The sequence below is a fragment of the Camelus bactrianus genome, chromosome 3, assembly GCF_048773025.1.
Source record: "Camelus bactrianus isolate YW-2024 breed Bactrian camel chromosome 3, ASM4877302v1, whole genome shotgun sequence".
Taxonomy (NCBI): Eukaryota; Metazoa; Chordata; class Mammalia; order Artiodactyla; family Camelidae; genus Camelus; species Camelus bactrianus.
The window spans coordinates 78,737,451-78,756,492 of NC_133541.1; the positions used below are offsets into that span (position 1 = coordinate 78,737,451).

General features: G+C 38.3%; 1 protein-coding gene across 10 annotated transcripts in view; it reads right to left on the reverse strand.

Annotated features, from left to right (window-relative positions):
• Positions 1 to 2,299: 2,299 nt before the first annotated feature.
• APC (APC regulator of WNT signaling pathway) overlaps positions 2,300 to 19,042 on the reverse strand; it is a 125,853-nt gene continuing 109,110 nt past the window's right edge. For all 10 annotated transcript variants that reach the window (XM_010971495.3, XM_074360461.1, XM_074360464.1 and 7 more), the window contains 2 exons: positions 16,309 to 16,523; positions 2,300 to 14,252 (listed from right to left, as the gene is read on the reverse strand). In XM_010971495.3, the coding sequence (XP_010969797.2) occupies positions 7,673 to 14,252; positions 16,309 to 16,523 (6,795 nt within the window). In that variant the 3' untranslated portion in view covers positions 2,300 to 7,672. The remainder of the gene's footprint in view (positions 14,253 to 16,308; positions 16,524 to 19,042) is intronic.

Genomic DNA, 19,042 nt, shown 5'->3' on the forward strand with positions numbered 1-19,042 from the left:
TTCCTGCAGCTCACAAAGTGGAAGTTGGCAGGCCTTTTTAATGCCTGGTCTTCTAACTTCCTCCATATTTTATTGGTCAGAACAGTTATAGAGCCAGCTGAGATTCAGAGGAGGGGAAATAGACTCATACTGCAAAAAAGCAAGTGGTATATTTTGTAATCTTTGGAAATATGATCTACTATAGTGTCAGAAGTCACTTTCTACTGAAGACTGAGAACTTGCCCTAGGATCACTAAAAGTCAGAAACACCCACCTGATCTAATGACACAACTTTCACTGTTGGAGAAAACTCAGAGTATAACATGGTGTTTATGAGTATGATTTGTTTACATTCCATACCCAGCCTCTGTTGGATTCATATCTATATCTTGGGATGGGAGGTAAGAATGTAAGTAAAATTTCTTAATGAAACTGTTTCATTACAAATCCTTTAAGGCACTTGAACACAAGCAGCATTGCTTTGGTACTCTTCTGGGAAAATGTTGATGCCAAAGAGGACAGGTGTTCTTCCCTTTTCTAGAGGAACAGAGTGCAACCTCTGGACACCAAGAACTGACCTTGTGGTTCCCACTTAGACACCACCAAAATTCTGCCTGGTGTCTGAGGAGAGGGCCATTTTGGTAATTTTGGTCAGTCTGGAAAGAGACAACATGAGAACATTTACGGAGCTGAAGACTCAAGATTGAGATTCAGTATTAAAAGACAGGGCTGTGGAAAAAAGACACACAGCTGGACTTACGCCAGTAAAATTGCTTTATTTCAAGGATAAAAACAAAACCCAAAAAACATCAAGGTCGGCCGTTTTTACCTATCATGGAAGAGAACTCAGACTCATACTTGAACTTCTTAGCCTCAGTAAACATTAGAAGTTAACAGTCTTGATGAAAAAGAATTGTGACCAAAGTTGTGACTCAAATTACCCTTTGTGTGAGGACAAAAGAAAACAATTTTAAACAAGTGAGGATTTATAAAGTATATTAGCTTTTCGGGGGCGGGGGGGGAACGATTTAAGGGCATAGTCCAGCCAAGCCAAGTTATATTAACATAAAGAACCAAAGTGTGAACAATGGTGAACACTTACATCTAACTTACAACTAAAATCAAATAATCATTGATAAGGTGATGGTGAAGATAAGTGCAATTATTAAAAAAAAAGATTCTGAAAATTAAAAACAAGTGAATATATTACTACTGAAACAGAGGTTTTGCAGAGAACTTAGGTTCTGGCTCAAGTAGTGTATGTCTCAGTTTCTAAAATCATTTTAGCTGCTGCATCACCAGGGTTTTTACTGCCTCCTCTTTCCAGTTGTCCTCCCTCACCTCTGCTCTTCAACTCCCCATTCCCGGGTACCCCAAGAATGTCAAGTTCTTGCCTCTCTTAAGCAAACCTATGATATTTGCTCTAACCCTCCTCGCACTCAAACTCCAAGCTTGGCTTTACTGATCCCAAACCCATCAAGGTCCTCAGCTAAAGAAAAGGACCTTTTGAGACTCTTCCCTTTCCTTAACAAGATCCACCCTTTTTGGAAGGAAGTTGTGATTTTAAATAATAACTCTCCTTTTGTTTTGTATAGACCGAGTCATTTGTCAAATACTGACAGTCTCACTGGTTCCATGGTTTTTGTCAGTATTTCTTTATGTTGGTAATTTTGTTTCATATGCTTGATGTTATATCATTTGACATCTAAAGAAAATCGTAACTGATGTTCATCTTTATTATGCTTGATGCCTTTTATCCAGAATTATACTTTATCTGACATAAATTTACCTTTACTTCTTCCTCTGCAATGCCTGTGCAAATGTGGTTATATTTTTAGTTTTATCCATTCTGGATCATTTTAAGTGTGCCTTTTATTAATGGCCTATAGTTGGAGGATTTTATTTTTTTACTTGACTCCAACTTGAGAGTGGTTATTTTACTATATGTGTTTAGCCCACTTACTATTTGGTATTACTGTGTCATTTTATGCTTCTTTGTTGCTAATTCTCCCTCTCCCCCATTTTCCCTGTTCTTTGATTTCTTGTACTCTTTTGACTCATGATTTGGATGGAAATTTTTCTAACATTGGGGTTACCACTAAATTTAAAAATTGAATTTGTGTTTTTCCAAGTTAAAAGTAAAATAGTATCTTTTGATACTCTATACTTAAGATAGGAATTTACCATGCTTTTCTATCTTCTCTCCTTTGTAACTCTTCAGTTTGGGTTGGAATTACCTGGAATTTAAGATTACTAAAACTGTTAAGCATTTAATCTTTTCAGTTTTGAGTCACATGGATATTCACACTGAGATTCACTATCAGATTAACCACAATTATTTACATGTTTATTCAAGTTTAAAGGTTTATTGTTCACACAGTTTCCTTAATACTTTTCCTTTCATTTTAATTGCTTGGGCAATGGGAACACTACGGTAGAGACATGCCACGGATTCTGGTTGCCTAGTGCTTTTGAAATGCCCCTCGTAGATTTGGAGAACTCATGTGTTACGAATCCAGCTTCCTCAACAGAGAAATCAAACAACTGAGCTTTCCTGGACTCCACAGCTCCACGTGACACAGCTTCTGCCAATCACGTCCACTCAAGCAAGACTTCAATCCTAGAAGTGAACACTGTGAGGAAGCAAGCGCTGCATATAACCTCAATTTATGGTGAGGGTGGCGTCAGAGGGTTCCAAGGGCTCGGGGGCAGCAAGTGGGTCTTTACTTGAAGCAGTTTCACAGTATAGTTTGAGTGTTGTTTCTGCTGTATAGTTTCCAGGACTGATTTTTCTGCCTTCATACAGCTCTTGTGAGCTACCTTAAATGAACGTCTTGTCTTTTAAAGAAGGTCTTCTTGTTAACAACTATTATAGTAAGAATCCCAAATGGTACAAGTATTCCAGGTACATTAAATGCTAGTTTGGCAGGTTTCAGAATTCTTATGTAATATTCCATTCGCTTCCAAATGCTGTGTGTATTGTTCCACTGTTTTTCTTTTTTTGGCATTTAGTATTGCAGAGAAGAAATCTGATGCCAACTTTTTTTTGTGTATGTGTGGTAGGCAGCCTATTTCCACAGATGTTTTTAGAAAGCTTTCTCTGTATCTGAGATTTAAAAAACTCACTAAGATGTGTCTAAATGCAGTTTTCTGTTAGTTTCAAGTTACTTCAGGAACAAAGTGGGTTTATAAGTTCACAAATGCCCTAAACACAAGGAGAAGGAGAAGTAGGTCCCAGAAAAGGCAGGGACAGAGGTAACACCAGGAGCTTCCAACTCGGCTGTCTCACTTGCTTTCTATACCTTCCTCCCATATCTGGTCCTTCTCTCTGTACCAGCTGGCTTTCTCTTTTAGCTTCACGATGCCAATCACAGTGACCTCAGTCTTAACTCTACAAAATCTTTCAGTTCCAGCACTCAATCACCAACCGGAAATTTCCTTTGTGACTCCTTTCAAATTGGTTTTTGTTGTCGTTTTTTTAAGGACGAGACTTACAAGTCTTTGGTCACTGTCCAGTTAATGATGGTCAGGTATCTGCCTCTGGTGTAGCCATGGTCAGGAGAAAAGACCAGGTATGTGGGTCAGAGACGAACAGTAAGGCTAAGTGTCTGGTTTCCAAGAGGTGGTGTAGGTAGAGCAGGTAATGTTAACAATGTTCTCAATAGTTATTTTTCACTAATGTTGCTTTACATACAATGGTCACCTTCACTAGCATACATTGAGTATTTTTAATTAAAAAAGTAACATTGTCATAACTTAAGAAAATAGACACAAATATAAAGAGTTATCCTGAATATCAGAAGAATGTGTATTTAGCACCAAGAACAATGTATTACACAAAAAACATACAGGTGGAAAGAAGTATCACTGGTCTAACAAAAACCAGAATATAGTTTTATAGACCACAGAACAGAGTTAGGAGAATGGCAGGAAAATGATCTGGTGTTTACAGGAGTCAAAGTCCATAGGTTTCAACACTACAAAGTACTATTTAGAAGTCAGCATAATATGAAGGAATTAGAAATTTAGAAAATAATTTATATACTCTATTTCAGCCATGACTTTTGAAAATTATTTTTGTTTGGTAAGTTTGCATGATCTGACTACTCAAATATGCAGCTCTTGGCAACTTACTTTTTGCATTTCTGGCACTGTTATTTTCCTATCTTAGATACAAAGAAACCCTGTGATAACATGAATTCAGATATAGTGCAACTGGCTCCCTTCTTCAGCAAGATGTATCCCTTCAGTTCAGTAACCTTGTGGTGACAGTCTGTAGTTCATGGGAAAATTTTTTTTGACTGTATGGTGCAATTTGACCCTTTTGGGTTTATTTTTTATTTCATCATTTCCCTCTCATTAACTTTCCTTTTGGTGCAAGTTAACTTGTAAAGTTTATTCTCCAATACCAAGTTGCCACAGTTAATTGGTTGCTGTCTGTATACTAACAAATCAGGCACATTTTCCTTTCATCTGAAATCAGTCTGCCCTCACTTCAGAGTTCTCCTTTGTCCTTTTTTGGTGTCTTTAATCTTATTGCAAATCCAAATTAGATATTTGCTGAAGTTACTGCCTTTTCAACAACTGTTCCGAAGGGAACATTAGTCAGTCCTACAGATACAGTTGTTGTCTTTAGAATTAACTGTTCATTGATATCTGGTAAATTTGTCTACTGTTCAGAGTTGAGATGGGCTGTATCAGATTGTATAACTCGATGTTCAAATCTTTCATGCCTGAAGGAGATGGGGGTTTATTTTTTTGTATACTTTGTCAGCTGTTGAGTCCAGTGGCTGAGGAATGGCTAGAACTGAAGGCAGTCACTCAAGGAGATTCTTTACCATCATGCAGGACAGAAGCTCTCAGAGTACGGTTCCAAGACCAGCAGAAGTGGCGGCATCTGAGAACTTGTTAGAACTGCAAATCCTGGGGCCTCACTCAGAATCAGAGTATGGGGTTGTGTCTTAATAAGCGTTTTTGGTGATTCAAATGCACTCTAGTTTGAAAACCACTGCCTTGGAGAGGATTGGGTTTGCTGCAGTTCAAAGCCTGGATAGGGCTCTGCCTTACTTCTCTTAACAGGAATTGCAACTCAACTAATCCCCAGCACTAGGCTCTATATGCCATTTGTAACAAGCATAAACTGGGAATATTTGGCCTGCTATCAGTTATGGCAGCACCCTGTGAACTTCTAAAAGCAGAAATGAGACTTGCTCCCTTACTGACCCAGAGCCATTATCTCTAACTAGAGGGTCTTATACAGCAACTTTTCTCTCAGTGGCAACAGACTGAATGCACCTTCTCCCGGTAGGTGTCCTCTACAGGAATTCCTGAGTTCTCTGGCATATGGAAGGCACCCTTTCTTCATTGTCAGCACTGATAATGTTTTTTTTCCTTCCTTGAGAAAGGCAATTTTATTCGAATTGACTTACACTCCATCTCTTTCCATAAAAGTATCTGAAGTGGTTTATAAAAACTGGTATGCAGTAATTCAGAAAAACAGAAAATCAGGACTAAAGGAAGAGGAAGAGTAAGACCCATATCCATGTATCCCTATTGGATAAGGCAGCCTTTGAGAAAAACAGGAAAAATTAATATTCTTGCAAACTTTCCTTCAGATAAAATTTGATAAGAAATTTAAATGTAGATATATTCCAAAGATCAGTAATTCAGATGTTTGCAAAGTGGTCCAGTAGAAAGAGTATGGGCTTTGGAGTCAAATGCCTTACTTCAAGTCATAGCACTTATTTACTGGCATTTTTAGCTTAAAAAAAAAATCATTAGTTGTAAATGATAAACACAGGTAAGTGGTAGATAATTAACTACATAATGTGATTTCAAGGACACCAGGTAGATGTGCTAACTCCTTCTCACCCCCTTTTCCCAGCATCCCACCATATCTAAATATCTTTTCCCTTCCCCAAATGCAGAGTGCATGAATTTTATTATTAAAAATACATTTTCATTTATTCAACAACTATGTGAGCATTTATCATCATCCTTACTCTCTAATCATTTAGAACAAATTCTGGGAAGATATATTAAATTACATTTTTTAATAAGTCTATCAGTTTATCTTCCTTCATGAAGGATTTTCTCCCTGCTGTGAGGAAGGTGCACTTGGAACACACACCCGACAAGTCTACCCACCAGAAACAAAGCTTTCCTTAACAGGCAAGTGTTTTTAAATAGTCTTTTGAATATCCTAATAGTGTTAAATCTACCTCTGAAGTTCCAATGTGATATGCATTTTCTGAGCATGGCAAAGTGCTGATTATACTTGACTGCTGGAATTTTGCTGTAACATATACAGTGATAAAAGGTGTTCATTCCAGATCCAGTAGCAAGAGGGAGAAGATAAAGGGACAAGACAGTTACCTTCCAAGACAGGTTTGGAAGAGACTACTTATACCTAAGAACAATTAATTTCTCAGGTATAGAATTCTATTAAGAAAAAAGAAATATTCTACGTGGGCCTATTACGTTCAATGCACAGTCCTGTGCTAGGCAGTTCACATTGCTATAATATGAATTCTTAAAATCAACTCCAGTGGAGTAAGAAAAAAAAAAAGTAAGTGGAAAAATACTAAACATCAGGAAGTGCTAATCACATATAAAAAAAAAATAAATTTCAAGAAAGGTTAAGTGCCACTGCATGGAATGGTTAAATGCCAACAGTCAGCTTCAATCGTTTTTATTACAGTAAGAGGAATTTTACTCTTAATGCATAGAATTTAAAGAAAAAAATTTATATAAGCTTTTAAAAGAGGCCCTTTTGACAATTACTAGTACAAATGTGAAATAAGACCCTTCAAACAAATACCAATTTCGGTAACAGTTTACATACAGCAATAATTTATTCTGAAATGTTCATTTAGTTTCTGTGAGACACGATTCATGTCTCATTAATAAAAGAGCAGCCATCTCACCTCAAATACCAGAATATACAACAAGTTACAGCATAGCAAAAATTCTACCTACTTTCAGATAAAATCTAGTTCAGGTAAAATAGTTTCGTTCAATGTTTTACAGTTACACAGATTTGTTTTGTTTTGTTTTGAGCACAAAATAGTGTAATTGTTACACTATAGCTATCTATATGCACATCATGTGACCACAGAACTGTTAATCATTACTTCTGAAATTGAACCATCGGCTTCATTCATGCAGTAAAGCAAAGCAGGCTAGGTAAACTTGTTCATCGGGAACCATTTTACTGTGAAGTTCACAGCCACATGATTAATTATGATGTTAGATGGACTCACAAGGACTAAAACAGAATTTTTTTTGCATAAATACCAATTTCTCCCTGATGTAAGTTTAGTCAGTTTATAATCTAGAAATGATTGATAACAGCAATATATCATATCTTCTATCTGTAGTGTTAATTATTTTAAGACAAGCAATAATTAAAGGATGATGGGATGGGATGCTACTTAAATACATGTAAAACATACTGTACAAATATACTTGGCTTTACCATTTTCTTCCTAACTATCAAGAGTGCCTCCCAAAATATGACCAGTGAAGACAAAGTATACTATCAAATATGGCTTCCAGAACAAAAACCCTCTAACAAGAATCAAACCTATTTACAAAATTTTCAGTCTTTTAAAGTTTCATTTGAAACAAAATTTCTACATAGCAGTTGTAATTAACACATAACACATTCTTAGTTTCATTATTCCAGCTCTGTTTAAACGGACGTCACAAGGTAAGACCCGGAATGGCGTTTGGGACTTTGAGTTCCACTGGATTCTGTGTTGTCAGCTTTTGAATCTCGTTTCTTTGTGTTGTTATTCACTGGCGTCGGGATCTGAGATGGTCGGGCTGAAGTGCTATCTGCGCTGCTTTTCCTAGGGCTCGGGTTGTAATTAAAAGGAGTCACTCTGGCAGCAACAGTCCCACTTGGCGAACTGTGCTTGCTTGAGCTGCTAGAACTAAACGGGGTGCGCTCAGTGAGAGAACTTTCATTGGTCTCTGATGCAGGGACATTACTTTGTCCCAATTTCGTCTCAGTTCCTTTTTGGTCTGGGGCATCTACCTGAATAAAGGAGTTCAGGCGGTTTTCCAAACCCACGGTGCGAGCGGGAGCACTACCGTTACTCACATTTTGTTTTCCCTGATTATCTTTTGAATCTTTAGCGTTTGGGTTTCCCTTTTCCAAAACAGTATCAATCACTGGGGGAGTATTTCCCGTTGGAGATCTTCCAGATCTAGGGTTGTTAATGGGACAGTCCTCAATTCTCACCCAAACATCCTCTGTCTTAGAAACAGCAGGCGCCATTTGATAAATGAGAGCCTTTGATTCAGCACCATTTGCAGCACCTGAGGAAGTGGTCTGAGAACTGCTTGTGGGAGGAATTTCACTTTCTTTTATTTTTCTCCATGTTCCTTTAGTGGATACTTGGCTTTCTTTAGTTTGTTTGGTTCCTGAAATCGAGTTCACATGTTTTTCATCTTCACTTTTTGCTTTTTCACTGGATTCTGATGAAGCAGAAAGAATTGAGGATGAACTTCCAGTTCTTCTCCAAGTGCTTACTCGAGGAAGGGAGGATGAGTGTTTGCTGTGCTCACGTTTCCAGGTTCCTGACCTGTTAATGGGAAGTCTGGAAGGACTTTCAGAATGGGAGCGGGCTATGTCATGGCGCTTTACAGGTCTCCCGTCATTATACTCTATGGTGGGGCTGAGATTAGGTGGGAGTTTTCGCCACCCACCAGCCTGAACAGATGAGTGTGTAGACAAAGACATATCAGGAAGAGAAGGACTTAAAACTGGAGTCTGTGCCTGGGACCTAGTGGGAGAATCTGGTCTAGAAGATGGAGAAAGGGATTCAAATGAAGCAGATTCCTCCAATTTTCTCCTTAAGGTCGGGCTTGGCGCTTCTTTGATGAAAGTTGACTGGCGTACTAATACAGGTCTCTCTGACCTATCAGACTCACTTCCACTTGATTTAGTTGAAGACATTCTGGAAAGTTCTACCTTTTTATTGGATCCGTTGCTGCTACTCATTTGATTTAGCCCTTTGGAGGCAGACTCACTTCTTGGGATACTACTACCATTCTTGGATAAACCCGTTTGTTTAGTAAGGTTTGTCTGGCTCATCTGTCTGCCTGGGGATGTGTAAGACATTTTCCCAGAACCCGAGGACTTAGTTGAAGCAGTGCTTGGGGATGACGTCCGTGGCAGCTGAGATAACTTGTTAGGGGGACTTATTCCATTTCTACCAGGAGAAATTGAGTTTCGCCCTGGAGACTGCATAGGTCTGCTTAGCGGCTGCTGGTTGGGTCTGGAAGGAGTGGAATCTCTGGATCCTGATCGAGAAGGCCCTTTATTTGACCCAGCTGTTTGGGACGTCTGCCTGGCAACAGGGCTTAATTCTGACTTGACTGATGGCTTGGCTCCTCTGGGAGAAGTGGTAGCCGCCTGACCTTCACTAGGGCTTTTGGAGGCTGGAGTCTTAAGGGATGGGCCTTTTTTGGAAACTGGACTCGTACTTGAAGAGCTATTCCGGACTCCTGGAATATGAATCATTGTCCTACCTCGAGAGATTGAAGGCATGTTTGTTTGAAGGGGCTGCTTCATTTGGCTTGAAACTTCTGAATTAGATCGAACTTTGCCAGTAATCAAACTTTTATAAACTTTTTTCCCTCCTTTTATCCCTTTATTTTCAGATTCGATCTTTTTAGTTTCCAATGTACTTTTCTCCCCAGGTTTTAGAATTCGTGGGCCTTTATTACTTGTAAAGGGTTTTTCTTCTTGATCAGGTGTAAGATGAAATGGTGATCCCAGAGAGATTCCTGATTTCAGTGAAAGGATGGAATCTGAATCAGACGAAGCTTGTCTGGATAAACACGCAGCGGCAGCAGCTTGATGTAAACTGCTTACTATGGAATTTGCACCTTCCTGAATAGCTTTCCAATCAAAATTTTCTGAATCAGGGGATAAACCATGTTCTGAATCTGGTCTCTGTATATCTTTCAAATCAAGTGTCAAATTTTCTGCTAATATGCCACCCACATTTCTGGGACTCTGCTTTTCATTATCACCTTTGAGTCTTGAAGGCTTTTTCTTTTTTGGCATTGCAGAACTTATACATTCCTGCAACAGGTCATCTTCAGAATCAATACTCAGAGAACTGAGAGAACTGTTTCTTGAGAAACAAACAGGGGTATCTTCGACGTGAAATGATTTAGGAGCATAACCTGATGCCTGGGGTTTACTTGGTTCTCCCTGTGAGTCAGGGGGCTCTGTCTCTTTGATAGGTTCATTTTCCTTGTTGTTGTTGTTTTCTTGATCAATGTCACTCAGAGAACTCAGAGAGGAATTTCGAGAAAAGCAAACTGGAGTATTTTCAATAGCAAAATTCTGTAGTTTCTCATCAGTTGCTGCCCCTCTGTCTGGTATATCTTTGGAGGACTGGGGAAACGTAGATTGCTTCTGCAGGACAGGTTTAGACTGACCTCGATTTATTGGATGTTTTGTAACAGCTTGTGTCTTACTAGCTGACTGTTGGTTTGAGGTTAGTTCTGTGTGGCTGGTAACTTTAGCTTCTGATTCCTTATTTTCTTTCCCTTTTCTTAATTCAGCCTTTTCCCTGGAAAGGTCAACATCATCATCATCAAAATCTAGAGAACTCAAGGAATCATTTCGTGAAAAACAGTACGGAGTGCCTTCAATAGGTGTGTAATGATGTGGTGAATCAAAAGTAAAACTTCCTCTGACTCTATCTTCATTATTTGGTAGCTTATCATTGAAGTCCTTGGAATTATTTTTCGAGTTCTGTTTCTTTGAATCTTTGTTGTCTGAGAAAGTTCTTTCAGCATTTAAATTATTTTTTGAGTCTGTACTTTTCCTTACACGTGTCCTGTATTCAGTATTTTGTGGCATAGGTTTTACTGGTGAAGTAGGTTTCTTTTTCTTACCATCTAATTGATTTTTGTTAGTTCCGGATGAAGACACAGATGCTTGTTGGACCTGGTCCATTATTTTTTTCACACGGAAAGGCTTGTGACTTTTCCCCTTGGGCATAGCAGAATTAATGCATTCTGCAAGAATGTCACCTTCTTCTGTTTTATTATCATCCAGTTCAGGTACAGCTACAGATGAGGCTTTCCCTCTCTGAGCCTCATCTGTACTTCTGCCTTCTGTAGGAATGGTATCTCGTTTTTCAAATTCACCCGACTGTGCCCCTGCTCTAACCCCTTCTCCAGCAGCTAACTCATTTGGAGGGGATTCTATTGTTAGATCACTCAGAGATGTAGCTGTGGAGAAGTTTATCGGTGTCCCTTCTACACAGTACACCCGTGGCATATCATCTCCTGGTGTAAAGCTAACATGCTTTTGTGCTTGTAACCTGTTCTGTGATGGCAGAAGTTTGTACACAGGCAGCTGACTTGGTTTCCGTGCCACTGGGGGAGGTAATTTTGAAGCAGTCTGGGCTGGCTTTTTGGCTTTGCGTGAAGATTTTGTCGGCATGGCAGAAATAATGCACTCTTCTAGTATTTCAATATCATCGTCATCTGAATCATCTAATAGATCTTTTTCAGAATCAGTGGGTTTTTCTGCCTCTTTTTCCTGGTTTTCATTTGATTCTTCAGGCTGCTCGTTTTCTGTTTCATTCCCATTGTCATTTTCCTGAACTGGAGGCATGATTCTTAATTCCACATCTTTCTGAATGAATGGCTCATCGAGGCTCAGAGCACTCAGGCTAGATGAACAAGAAAATCCATCTGGAGTACTTTCTGTTGCAAAATGTAACAAAGTATCAGCATCTGGAAGAACCTGGACCCGCTGCACTGCAGCATTTACAGCGGCTTGCTTAGGTCCACCTTCTCTCTTTTCAGTGCTAGGTGCCTTATTTTTAGGTACTTCTTGCTTAGTTTGAACTGTTGGAGGGGGAGGGGGAGGAGGGGTTTTACTTCTGCTGGGTGGCATGGTTTGTCCAGGGCTATCTGGAAGGTCACTGGGGCTTATAATGCCACTCACCATTCCACTGCAGGGTTCACTCTGAACAGAGCTGGCAATCGAACGGCTCTCAAAACTATCAAGTGAACTGACAGACGTACATCTGCTAAACATGAGTGGAGTCTCCTGAACGTAGTGCTCCGGTGGACTTTTAGGTGTCTGAGCACCACTCTTTGATGGAGATTTGGCCCCTGAAGAAAATTCAACAGCTTTGTGCCTGGTTGATTCTGAAGATAAACCAGAAGCCTGGAGTCTGCTGGATTTGGTTCTAATGTGCTGTGACGCTGTTGGAACTTCACTCACAGAATCTTCAGCTGATCTAGTTCCACTGTTTTCCTTTATTTCTGCTATTTGTAGAGTATTAGCAGAATCTGTTTCCTGTGTTGTCTGATCACACCCGATTTCATCTTCAGCTGATGACAAAGATGATAATGAACTACATCGTGAAAAACAAATTGGGGTATCTTCAACACAGTACGTCTGTATTGTTTCTTGGTTGATAGAGGGAACTTTGCAAGAGGAGGAGGTGGCTTTTTGGGTCTGACCACTTCTGCTCTGGGCTGAACTTGGATGGAGCTGGTTCTGCCTCTTGGCGTTAGATGAAGGTGTGGATGTATTCTCACTGCTCGAAGAGATGTGTTCAGTCTTGGTGCTCTGTCCAGATGAATTCTTTGAGAATGAAAATGCTGGTTTCTGTGAAGAAGGAATGTCTGTGGCATATTTTAAACTATAATCAATAGGTTGATCCACGTGATGTTTTTCTTCATTATATTTGATGCTGTAATTGGTTGGTCTCTCCTCCTCCTCATGCTGCTCTTCCTCAGAGTAACGTTCACTATAGTTGGTTGGCTTATCATCTTCATAGTCATCTTCCTGGCACAAAGACTGGTTGACATTTTGATTAATTCCATGATTGGAACCTACTCGATTTGTTTCTGAACCATTGGCTGCTCTGGACCGATATGGGGAAACACATTCTTGCTGTCCATAATGTGGCTGGAACTTGAGGTGTTTATCATCAGTGCTCTCAGGATATACAGGATAAGTTGTGCTTTGACTCCTTGATTGTCTTTGCTCATTTTGCTTTATTTCATCTTCTATTATATGTTTGGGTCTTGCCCATCTTTCATTCTGTGAGGGACTTTGCCTTCCAGAGTTCAACTGTTCATCTGAATACTTAAGACTATAATTTATTGGTGTATCTAGTTCTCCATCATTATCATCCATATGATTTGCACTATGTATTTTATGGGCTAGGTCAGCTGGATATTGACCATAGCTGCAAAACTTACTTTCATCATCTTCAGAATAGGATTCAATTGAAGGTTTCATCTGACCTCGTTTACCATAACCATCACTACTACTGACACTATTTAAACTGTCATTTGAAGACCTCTTATATTCTACTTTGGCATACGGCATTGGACATGTCCTGTTTGAATTTTCTGACTTGGTGAAGTTGTAAGTGTTTGCATGTGCGTGGGCAGTAGAGCTTCTTCTCAGTGCATTCCTCTCATCTGTCCCACAGTGTAATTCGGTGGTAGACCCAGAACTTCTGTCTTCCTGGGAGGTATGAATGGCTGATACTTCTTCCATGACTTTGGCAATCTGAGCTGCAGTGGTGGAAATCTGCAAACCTCGCTTTGACGAGGTTCCTGGATTTTCTGTTGCTGGGTGGTAGCTGCCGAGGCCAATACCTCGTTCTCTCTCCAAACTTCTATCTTTCTCAGAACGAGAACTATCTAAACTTCCCCTTGATGAAGAGGAGCTGGGCAACACTGTGGTATTTAAGTATGGTGACAGGACAGTCATGTTCCCAGCATTAAAGTTGTCTGACCTATTATCATCATGTCGATTGGTGTCAAAAACGTAGTCCCCATAGAGACTCTGCTTGTGTCTTTGTTTACTACGATGAGATGCCTTGGGACTTAAATTGTCAATATTGTCAAAGGTTTCTGATAAGTGCTGAGCATCTAATTCTGCTTCTAGGGCTTTTTGTTTCCTGACATGAAGAGAAGGCAAGCTTGAGCCAGGAGACATGATATTGGCATCCTTATACTTTGCAGGCCTGTTTGCCATGAGATTCCTTAAAGCTGCAGCGCTTCCCATAGCAATCATTTTGTGCTTGGAATGAATGAGGTTCTTGAGCATGCTGACTGCCCCCATGTCCCATAACGCTTCCTGGTCTTTAGGATTTCTTGCTGAGAGATTCCACAAGGTTCCACATGCATTACTGACTATTGTCAGGCTGTGAGATTTCAAATGTTGTAATAAGGTTTGTAAGCAATTGTTCTCTCTTAGGACTTGCCTGAAATAAAAATAAGAGATCACAAAAGTAAGGTAAAAATCTGTTTGTAGTAACAACAAATAAAGGGACAGAAAACAAATTTAAGTCTAAAGATAACTACTAAAACCTATTAACAACAGGCAAAGTAAAATTATGCCAAATTACAATTATAAATAATGTTGCTATTAATTGCAGAGTATATGTATCTTTTTGAATTAAGTCTTATTTTGTGATTGGCTTTATTCCTTTGATAACTATGTAAGTTTAAAAAGCTAAAGCTCTAAACGTTCTCAGAAACAATGAACAGTACATATATGTAAATTTTAAAAAGTGCAGTATATTGTATATATGTATTTACATGCAATATATTGTATATGTGTAAACTGTAACAATTCTACTTAATAAAACTGAAAAATGAAAAACAACAAAAAAATTATGCCAACTTATACTATACATTTCAAGCTCTGCATAGCTCCTTTTGTTCTTAGTTCATTTAGTGTTTACTGTTTTAAAGTACTCATCTGTTTGACTAAAAGAAGTAAAAGTGTTAATTTTAATCTATTTTGCATTTCCTATTCTGACCAAAGAGCTTTTAAAATTTTTTCTTGAGCAGATATATTTACTTTATTTACACAGTGACAGATTATCTCAGTTTAAAGACTATACATATATTATGAAATTTTATGCTGAACAGGGACTCTGTGGTAATTTAATCTATGAATGGGAACATGACACCCATCCATAGATTAAATTGAGACCTCTTAGAAGAGGCAGACAGAAGAATCAATCAATAGATCTTTACATAGTCGGGAAGGACTGTCAGCTGCGACGTCAGCAAATTGACTTTTCAGATAATCTCTCTGTCTCTGACTTGATTTTTGTAATGCTGCCATTCCCCCTTACAACTGTTCTCTGGCAAATTGTGTGTGTAGTTGTTATTTTAAAAAATAAAGTGCTGTGAGCCACCACAAGATCCTGTATATTTTTCCCTGTGCTACACAGTACAATCTTGTTTTTCTATTCTACATTTTGAAATCCCAGCCTGTCCCTTGACAATAGATGTATGTATATTCATGTATAAGTGAAAAATTGTGCTCTACACTGGAATTTGACACAACATTGTAAAATGGCTATAGCTCAATAAAAAAAAAGTGAAAAAAAATAAAGTGAAAAAAAGTTTTCAAAACATTTGAAGGTAACCCTAAAAACAAGAGTTAAGAATCAGCATAATGAATGTTAGGGTCTGAAAGAGTTATGGCTTGTTTAGTGCATGGTAAACTGAAGTGTAACGACAGCAGATTCAGCCCTGGTGGGCTTTAAAACTGATTGGCAAGAGTGCAATGAACTTTAACATGGTGGCTTTCTCAGCACCAGAAGACACCTGCGTGCTTACTGAGTTTAAGAAGTCTTCTCTGAGTAGCTGAAAGGGGTATAAGGCTTGTAGTTTGTGCATCAAAAATTTAAAGAAAAGGTGTTTGCATTCTTACAAGCCCTTTTACTAAAATTACCTCATGGTCTTTTTGAAAATGAGAGAGGAACAATACAGGATAAAATTTTTTTAAATGCTGTGAAAGGCCCCCATATTTTTGTTGCGATAATACAGAGCCCAAGTTCTGAAAAACATGTGCCCTGCATCTGAGGTGCTCTCTCAGATGTCACAGCTCTGCAAGATTGGATGAATTACTGATGCTATGAGGTCACTAGAAAAATGTGAACCATGTACTCTCTGGATCATACCCATAGGTTTTTGTTTTTTATAAGCCTTATATTCCTTTAAGCCATACTAACATACAGGAAGGGATTTTGTTCTCTGTAATATTTATGACTTTTTTTCCCCCTCTACACATGGGTTATACCTTTCGAGTACCATCTGTTTATTTTTAGACATCTTTACAATACCTTGAACTTTCATTAGAATATATTAATTAATAAATTAGAATAGTTACATTTTTCACTGTAATAAATGTAATTTGACTTAGAACTTGAATAATTACACAAAACACTGCTTATAGTGAGTCTCTCTGAGGGCATGAATTTTACAAATTCATTTAAAAGTAATACAAAACTCTGTATTTACCTGTGGTCTTCATTTGTAGCTATCAAGCTGGACACATTCCGTAATATCCCACCTCCACTTTCAATAATGGCTAAGGTATTTGTCTGGCTCCGGTAAGTGAGAGTGCCAACCAAAAATGCAAGTGCGCCATCTACGGCACATATATCAGCTTTATTCTCAGTGCAATGTGCTGACAAATTCCATAAGGCACTCAATACGCTTTTGAGGGTTGATTCCTATTAAGAAGTAGAATATGTGTCATCTAATTAGAGTTGGAATTTCCCTCTTATAACTTCTCTGTTTACATACTTCTCTTGAGTAAGTTATCTTATTATTATTTTTTAAAATCTCCCTTGCTGCCCATCCCTCACCGGTAAAGTATTAGAAACTCTTCATTTTGAAAAACTTCATAAAATACCAAATGGAACTTAAGTCAGTGATATCCCCATGAAAAAAGCAGAATGCAGTATTAAACTAATGACCTTTATTAACCGTACTCTAAGTGTTTAGAAAGTGTACACATATCTTACAAGAGCTTATATTAAAATATGAAACAGAACTGATGCGTATTCTGAAAAGATAACATTTTTCAGGGGAAAACACACTAAGAAAAAACCCTCTATATGCTGATATGGAAAGACATCTGAGATGTATTATTAAATGAAAAGAGCAGGTGCGGAGAAGTATGTATAATATTCTGTTTGTATAAAACCATATTTATATGTGGTTGATTCAAAAGTAACAATATAACTTATTAAAAAGAAAGTATAATGGAAAAACTTCAACTTTTTAAAGCTCCAACAGAAACAAAGTAATTACAAAAACCAGAACTCCCTGGTATACAGTATCATAGTAAAATGTCAAATTATAATTGCCATAGAAGCACTCTGAGTACACAGTTAAGGATATCTGGTCAAAACTTGCCATAATCCTGATGTCAGTCTTTCTTCTTACTACAAATCGATCAAGGAACAAACCAACATTCATTACAAATCTGCTCTGTGCCTATCACAATTTGAGGCACTCCAGAGGATACAAACATAGCAAACTTATACTTGCTTTGAAAGTGCTTATTTACTGTGGAGGAAAAAAGGATGCAAAACCGTACATGAAGCAAAGACTCTAAAGGAAAGCTTATTGCTGCCCAAATTTAATCAAATAAATAAAATATTTCACGGAGGAGAGCAGCTCTGTATAAAAGACCTGTACACTAAGATAGAAGGCAGGGGAAGCAGAATGAGGAAAGGCATGGAACTGGGAATAAGCAAGGGAGGCCCAAAGAACAAAGAGAAGACACAGAGGAGATCAAAGTCCATGCTGGGGCACTGTGAGAAGTAAGGTCAGAGAGGTAAAAGAAGGCCCTGAATGTCATGGCACACATTTTGGGCCTAACCCAAAAGGAGATAGCCACTGGAATATCTTCATCAGGAAATCAAATGAAAAAAACAATGTGGGAGCAGGTTTAGGTACTATTTATCAGGAGTCAGGGAAGAAATGCTTTCATCAATCAACTTTAATCACATTCTGACTGAGGTAAAGGTGGGACAGAGTGTCCTGAGAACAGAAAAAATGGCAAGAGTTTAGAGGGGTGAGCTAAACTGACAACTGACCTAGAGGTGAGGGTTGAAAGCAGGAAAACAAGTTGCTCTGAGACTACATATAGAGCGCCAAGGGCTTTGTTTCAAAGCAGCTTTACAGTTAGAGAAGAAACGATTACAAGTTGGAGAAGTACAGGTAGTAAAAACAAAGGGAAGAAATTCAATAAGGTACATGATCAAAAAATATCAAATATAGATGTAGGTAGAAAAGAAAAAATACTAGTTAATCTATGAAGATGGATTTTGTTACAAGCAAAGTAGAAGGGCCCAAAAAAGGTATGGCCAGTTAAAAAATGCAGCAAGTGACTACCTGCTCAGGGTTTTGGTTGTTACAAGAAAAAGAGAAATACAGCAGAAGTTAAAAAAGCAACAGAGGACTTTTTTTTTTTTATTTTCAAAATATCAGGTTTTTATAGATAAGCTGAAACATAAAAAGCCTCCTCCTCTACATCCAGGAGAGAAGATATAGAAGACAAAAGTAAGGGACTAACAACTCCGAGTAAACAGCAACACTTAAGGGCAGAGTGCAGGTGAAGGAACGGTTCTGCTGTGCAGAAGACAGAGCCAGTGAATGATGGTAAAATGATGCAGTACACGGGGAACATAGAAGGTAGTTCTGATTCTCTCAATCATCAGCAGTAAATGAAGCTGAGAAGGAAGAGATGATGAATTAAAAAGAGAAAGAGAATGTTCATAATGCCTGTTGCACTGAATGTAGAAAAAGGGAAAAATAAATTCTAATAATGCTAACCAGAAGCAGGCCCAAACCAGAAATGGGTATTATAAATTTCTGATGGGCTAGTTTTTCCAAGATTGGGCTTGCCTTAAAAATTTATAGATGAATTTAGGGAGAAATGATCTTTAAACTACTACTCTTCCTTTACAAGAAAAGGGTATGTCTTTCCTCTTATTACAGTCTTCTTTTATGTGTCTTTTAATTTAACTTTCTTGGTTTGTAGCATTTAGTTTGTATGTAGATCTCTGAAGTCCTTGAGAGATAGTATTGAACTATTCAGCAGTAGTACAAGTTCCCATAATACATACAAATAAATTAAATCTTTCTGAAAATACACAGGGTTGATTAGAGAGGAATCTTAAAAGTGTGCATGGCACTAATTTTTTGGTATAATTTTGTTAAGGTATAGTTAGAGAACCAT